Source organism: Mandrillus leucophaeus, unplaced genomic scaffold (assembly GCF_000951045.1).
Source record: "Mandrillus leucophaeus isolate KB7577 unplaced genomic scaffold, Mleu.le_1.0 Scaffold1889, whole genome shotgun sequence".
NCBI classification, from domain to species: Eukaryota; Metazoa; Chordata; class Mammalia; order Primates; family Cercopithecidae; genus Mandrillus; species Mandrillus leucophaeus.
The window spans coordinates 3,038-10,392 of NW_012101908.1; the positions used below are offsets into that span (position 1 = coordinate 3,038).

At 50.8% G+C, this 7,355-nt stretch overlaps 1 protein-coding gene across 1 annotated transcript in view; it reads left to right on the plus strand.

Moving 5' to 3' along the window:
• Positions 1-669: 669 nt before the first annotated feature.
• Positions 670-7,355, plus strand: part of LOC105538266 (galectin-9-like) — a 23,918-nt gene continuing 17,232 nt past the window's right edge. The window contains exon 1 of the mRNA XM_011978071.1: positions 670-826. Within this exon, the coding sequence (XP_011833461.1) occupies positions 788-826 (39 nt within the window). The 5' untranslated portion in view covers positions 670-787. The remainder of the gene's footprint in view (positions 827-7,355) is intronic.

Here is a 7,355-nt window from a genome sequence, read left to right on the forward strand (position 1 = left end):
GAAATGTTCTATTAGGTCCAAGACTTCTCTCCCCATCCTAAAGCGCAGAAAATAAAGATAGAGAAGAGCAGGAGAAGAAAGAGAGATTCACTGAGAGGGAGGATCAGAAGCTCCTGGGCACCCCATACTCTAGAATAAAAATCTTCATTATGGTGTTTTTCTTGCAAAATATTCCCCTCTACGTAATTATGTTTTTACGTGAATAATATAAATTTAAAGAGAAGAAACACTTTTTGAAGAGTCTGAGAATCTTCATATAGCTCAGGCTACCACGAATTAGCTGTGCAACCTGGGGCATGCCCTTTAGACGCTGAGCCTCAGCTTCTCTATATGTAAAATGGGTTGAAGCCGCCCTTCCCCACCAGCACCCCGGGGACAGGCAACGCCCAGCCCCATTATTTTCTGGACTCCGTGGCCAAGCGTGCTCAGGACACACAGCCACATACTTCTGGGCAGTGTCATCTGGCAACTCGCTGTCATGTCAGTGTGGTCAAGCATTGTAGACCTCTATGAACCAAATATGCTTCAGGCTCGGGTTGAGCACAGGAGAGGGAGGAGGGAAAGGTCACTGGGACTGGGAGTGCCCACTTCCCTCTGTAAGCGTCACTGCAGTTCACCCAGCACCCTACCTTGCTCTCTCTGGACCCACTTCCTCTTGCTGCTGGCTCCTCCCCATTGAGTAACAGCCAAGTTGCTTTGGTTTCTATTTCTTTGTTAAGTCATTTCCTCTGCAAAGGACTTCCTGGCAGGTGTGAAAGGCAGCGGTGGCCACAGAGGCGGTGGAGAGATGGCCTTCAGCGGTTCCCAGGCTCCCTACCTGAGCCCAGTGAGTTCCGGGGCCGTGGGCACAGGGCTGCCTCAGCCAGGGGGACACAGCCCTGGGGCTCTGAGGAAGCAACTCCTGGGTGGCAGGGGATAGGGGTGGGGGCAGGCCAAAGAGAACACAAGCATGGCAGAAATGTCAGTGGAGGTCATCCTGGCACACCTGTGCCACACTGAGCTTGCTCATGCCTGGAGGGATGTTCGTCCCCACAAGTCATGGGGTTGACATGTTGACTCAGCTGTCCCGTCCTGTCCTGTGTGCTCAGGGGGAGAGGTGTAGAGCGGGATGGTTCATGTAAAGAGGAAGCAAGCATGTTTCTGGGACAGTAAGGACACTACCCGCCATGGTAGTTAAGGGTGCTTACTGAGAAGATGGCCTCCCTGGGTCCAACCATTTACTAGCTAGTGGTCTCTGGGCCTCAGTTTCCATATCTGTAAAGTGGGAATAATACTTGAGCCCCCCATTCCCAGGGTTGGGCTATGGATTAAGGAGGTAGTGTATCTAGTGTGTTTGAACAGTGCCTGACACACTTTGGGAGTGTTTTGTGTTATTGGGAGTCCGGGGGCAGCAGGGAAGGCCTCCTGAGGAGGTGTCTGTGCTCTGAAGGGTGAGGCAGAGTTAACCAGGACTGGGCATGTCAGGGCATCTGCAGAGGGGCAGTCTCAGAGGTGAGAGGGGGCGAGGACTGTCCCCGCAGTGTGGGGTCAGAGGGCTGCAGGTGCCTTGCTGAAACCCTGTGAGATGTATGAGTCCCCTTCATACAGAGAAAATTTCAGGCTCAGGGAGGTGTAGGCCAGTTGCCAAATGTCCCCAGATGGGAGTGGCAGCGCCAAGAGCCCAGGAACCTTCAGGGGTCACCGTGTCCTGGGCCGGGTCCTGTCATTGGATCTCACCCCACCTTGGCAAAGAGCTTCCCGAGGGGCTGGAGAGGGTGGGCTGATGGGCCCTTCTTGGGTGGGGAGGCAGGGTGCTGAGGGCAGGGAAGCTGCCAGGGCCCACCTCAGCAGAGGTCAGGGTCGAGCTTGGGTGCCCTCTGGTGACATTGAATCCAGAATGAGGCTGCCTAGGTTCTGGTCTGCAGGGCTCGGCTCTGCTTTCTGAACTCCAGAGGAAGAGTGGAGAAAGGAGGCCTGTTTCCTCCTGGCTGTCACCAATGACCCCTCAGCCACCCTGTGGAGGCTCCTGAGGTAGGACCTGCACAGATGGGCACTGGGGGAAGCTGGAACAGGCCGCAGGTTGGGGGTCTTAGGGTCAGCAGGTGCTGCTTTGGGCATGTCACCCTGTCTCTGGTTTTCTGTCTGAGAGGGAATCCCAAAGCTTCTTCCAGGTTCTGAAATATTATTCTAGTGACTGATTTTTACTTTCTAATCTTTGGATTCAGAAGGAAAATTCTCCTGTGGACATCAGAGAGTTAAAACAGGGCCTTGGAGCCCAGACAAGAAAGACGGTCAGTGCAGCCCCCGTGGGTGTCCAGAGCACCCCTCTACCCCACAGGGCTCCCCTGGGGTGGGACACTTAAGCCTCACTCGGTGACCCCTCTGGCAATCGGAGCCACACTTCCTCCACGTGCCGACAGTGGGGGAAGGTCACGGGGTTCGCTGTCCTGCTGAGGAGGGCTGAGTGCCAAGAGGGCCTGGCTTGGAAACGTCACTCCCTCTTCTTGTCCGGCCTTATCTAGCTCAGCCTCTTTGGAGGGCCGTGGGGAAGCTAGAACCACCTGCTGTGTGGCCCAGGAAGCACTGGAAGAGCCAGGAATAAGGACGTTCCCAGCTTCCTCATGAGAGGAAGCCTGTGTGGTGGTTAGAAGTGTGGGTGCTGGGGTTCAAATCCCAGCTCTGTTGCTGACCAGCTGTGTAGCTTTGGGCAAGTGACTGAACTTTTCTGTGCCTCAGTTTTCTCATCTGTAAAAGTGGCTGGGGTTGCTGTGAGGATAAATGTTCCTGGTCATGCCCAGAGCCCTCATGGACACACATGGATCCAAATGCCACAGTAGCCTTAGTTGATCAACCTCAAAACAACACATTTGTTCTTACAGTGTTGGAGGTCAGAAGGCTAAAATCAAAGTGTCGTGGAAGGTGGCCAGCAGGACGGTGGAGGCTCTGAGGGAGTGGGGCACCTTCACTAAGAGCCACGTACTGGCTCCTGCTGGCGGGCAGTCTTGGTCAGCCAGGCTGAGCTCCCCACTGTCGGGGCCAAGCCTGGGTGTCCTCTGGTGACGCTGAGTCCAGAACGAGGTTGCCCACATTCTGGTCCGCAGGGCTCAGCTCTGCTTTCTAGACTTCCAGATAAGAAGAAGAGGAAAAGTCCTTGGTCTCTGGGCACAACCAGGAACAGAGAGCAAGTTCTGACTCAGCAGAGGGATCGATTCGTTCCATGCAAAGAGCTGCACTGTTAAAGGCTGGCACGAGCCGGGGCTCAGCCAGTGCCCCAGTCCTCTCAGAACTCTGCCGGGTGGTGTTACTGTCCTGCCGTTCAGAGGAGGGAACTGGGGCACAGGCAGGTCAAGCGACTTGGCCAATATCAGAATTGCTAGTGTACATGAGCCCAGGCCCGTGGGACCATAAATCCAGTGTAAAAATCCATCCTCCTGCACCCTATGGAACAAAAGTAGGTCCAGTTATTTTCCTGGGTTTCCTGGACACACAGATCTAAATTCCACAGCAGCCTTGGCTGGCCAATCTTAAAACAACAAATTTATACTCTTAATGAATCTGAAGGTCAGATGTTAAAATCAGCGTGTCAGCAAGATTGTTTCCTTCCGGAGGCTCCAGGGGAGAATCTGTTTCTTTTCCTTTTCCAGCTTCTAGGGGCTGCCTGCATGCCTTGGCTTATGACCCCTCCTGCCATCTTTAAAACCAGCAGCTTTGGCTGGGCCCAGTGGCTCATGTCTGTAATCCCAGAATTTTGAGAAGCCGAGGCAGGAGGATCCCTTTAATCCAGGAGTTCCAGACCAGCCTGGGCCACAAAGTGAGACCACGTCTCTACAAAAGATAGACAAAAATTAGCCCGGTATGGTGGTGCATGCCTGTAGTCCCAGCTACCTGGGAGACTGAGGTGGGGGGGTCACGTAAGCCAGGAGAAGTGGAGGCTGCAGTGAGCTGAGATCGTGCCAACACACTCCAGCCTGGCTGACGGAATGAAATCCTGTCTCAAAAAAAAAACCAAAACAACGAAAGAAACAAACAAATACACAAACCAAAAAAAAATACAAACCAGCCTCTTCTTGCATCTGTGCTCCTGTTGTCACATCTCCTACCTCTGACACTGATCCTCCTGCCTTCCTTTTATACGACCCTTGTGATCACATTGGGACCACCTTTAAAATCAGGACAATCTCCCCATGCCAAAATTATTAATTTAATCACATCTGTGAAGTCCCTTCTACAACATATTCACAGTTGCTGGGGATTTGAATGTGGATGATTCTGGGGGGTGGCCCACTGATAACCAGTGTTATAAGTTTCTTATAAATCCTTCCAGAGATATTTTATCTATAAATAAATAAATAAATAAATAAATAAGTGCAAGTCCATAGCCTTCCCCCATTCACTTTTATACAAATGGCATCATTCCATATCGGTGCTCAGAGTTCCGTCTTCCTCTTTTTCTTTTCTTTTTAAGGCTACACAGAACCTATTATATGGAAATACCCTAATTTATTTCACCTTTTTCCTGTCAGAGGACTTTTAAGCTCTTTCCAGTGGTTGCTTTATACTCCTTTGTGTTATAATGCTGCAATGAATAACCTTGTTTATAGGATGATATTCAATTTAAAAACTCACTTTTCAGGCCAGGCATGTTGGTTCATGCCTGAAATCCCAGGCCTTCGGGAGGCCAAGCCAGAAAGATCACTTGAGCTAGCCTGGGCAATACATAGAGACCCCATCTTTACAAAACGTTTTAAGATTAGTGGGGCATGGTGGCATGTACCTATTTGGTCCCAGCTATTCAGGAGGTTGAAGCGGGAGGATTACTTGAGGCAGGGGGTGGAGGCTGCAGTGAACCATGATCACACCCCTCACTGCACTGCAGCCTGGTCAACAGAATGAGAACCCATCTCTAAAAAAATAAATGAATAAATAATCTCGTTTTTCAGAATTGTGGGGACACTATTAAGATATTTTGAAACCTCACAGAGCTTTTTTGGGGAACTTCTTGCCTTGGAGATTAACCTGCCCTGTCCCGCCCCCATGATCTGTACTTGCTCTTTCTGCCTCCTGGCTTCCTTGTGTGTACTTGCGAGCCCATGTCCATCATGCTCTGCCTTCAATTCTAGACGCTGTGCTGTGAATACGCTTGAGTGGAGGCCGCATGCTTCCCAGGAGGGTGTGTATTTTCAGCATTGACTCTCATGATAGTGTGAAAGGCTCTGGAGAGAATCACAGGCCTCCACAAACAGACAAGGGGAAAAATGTTCCACAGACATGTTTCAGGGACAACAGACTTCCCAATCCTAGGTCATGCTGGTCCATAACTGGATCAGGCTGACTCTCCTTCCCCCACACTGCGGGTGTAGACAGGGACAAGAAAGAGAAGTCAGAGACACAGAGAAGCTATGATTTGCTTGAGGTCACTAAAGTACTTAATGGCAGAGTTCAGACCTGACCTGAGGGGCAACAAAAGACACCCCCCTCAAATCCATGGGGAGCAGAGTCTATCTGAGTCAGATCCCAGATTTCCTGGGGCTTTCACGGAGCCAGGTGTGTACACTGAGCTAGGACGGGTTTCCTAGGGTTCTGTGTGGTCACACAGCTCAACAATACAGACCAGAAAGCAGTGGGCAGTAGGCTGAATTTGGCTGGTGGGTGTTTTCTGTTTGGCCTTCACAGTGTTTCTTCTAACTTGTTATTATAGGAAATTCAAACATGCAGAGGGAATTGTACCATCAACAACACACACCCATCACTCTGCTTCAACAACGATCAACTCAGGCCTATCTTGCTCCATCCTATACCCTCCCTCGCTTGCTTCCCTTCCCACCTTCAGATATGTGGAAGCAAATCCAGAGATACCATTCCATTGCAAATATTTCACTGTGTATCTCTGTAATATGGGAATTTGGGGGATTTTGAGACAGGATCTTGTTTTGTTGCCCAGGCTGGAGTGCAGTGGCGTGATCATGGCTCACTGCAGCCTCCACCTCCCAGGCTCAAGGGATGCTCCTACCTCAGCCTCCCAAGTAACTAGGGTTAAAGGTGTGCACCACCACACCTGGCTAATTTTTTTAATTTTTTGTAGAGATGGGGGTCCCATTATGTTTCCTGGGCCGACCTCAAACTCCTGGGCTCAAGTGATCCTTCTGCCTCAGCCTCCCAAAGTGCTGGGATTATAGATATGAGCCACTGTGCCCAGCCAAGAACTTTTACATAATCCTTTTTGACAATTTTTTTTCCCCTAGAAATTAGAAAGTTTTATAGAAAAAAAAATCCAGATTTCTGTCTTCTCTTAAAAATTTGGAAGCTCTGCCAATCCTGGGCCCAGATGGTAATCACTGGTTAGTGCTGAGTAAATGTTGACTTTTTAGAAGAGGGGTGTGACGTCTACTTTGCCACAGTCCCCGCCACTCCCTACCTGGCCATCTGACTCATAACACATCCCTGCCTGGCTCCTTTAGGCGTTTAATTTGTGTTGGAAATTGACCTAAAGGAGATATTAGAGAAGACATTAAAAACTTGAAGAATGTGAAAATCAGCCAGGAGATAGAACTGTGCTTTCATGCGGGTTATAGAACCACACTGGATATGAGGCATTTCGGAATAAACTTTGAAAATTGGAAGTACCAGTTTGTGAATTTTGCTCAGAGAGACCAAGGTGGAGGGTGGGTGACAGTGGAGAAGCATCTCCTATGTGCCAATCTCTTCCATCACAGGCCTTTTCTCATGAAATCATCAGTCACATGCAGTAGGAGAAACACCTTCCCATTTTACAGATGAGAAAACTGAGGCAAAGAGAGGTAAAGTAGGCTTCCCAAGGCCACTCAGGTCATGAGCAGCAGAGCTAGGATTCAGACCTGACTCTGAAGCGATGCATCCTCACCATGGCCCATCACTTGTTTAAAGAGCCCTGGACAGATAATTTGACAAAGTGGTAGCCCGTGGGGCCTGGGATGGGTGGGGAAACTACACTAGGGCTTGGGGCTGCTGAGGGCCTGAGGGAAGGAATGGGGAGCCCGAGGGCAGAAGTAGAGGAGGGGGCTGCCTCATAGCTGCAGAGGGCATGTGGGAAGAGGCTCTGCTGAAGGTGGCCAGGAGGGCAAAGGTCACGGTGGCCATCGTTATATAGTGGTGGGGGGAGAGGGGCATGGCTTCTTCTTGACCCTCTTGGGTGAGTCAAAGATTTACCCTCCAGACCCCTGATGGATCTCTTTGGCCCCTTGAGCCTCCTGAGTCCCCAGCCAGGGCCCTGGGCACTTTGCTGGGAGCTTGGCAGGAGGTCCGGCAGCCCCCATTACTACCTAGTTCCTTACCAGCCCAGGGCGTCCGCCTGCCTCTTCCCTGCCTGGAAGGAAGGCCTTCAGCCTGGTGCGTTCCTG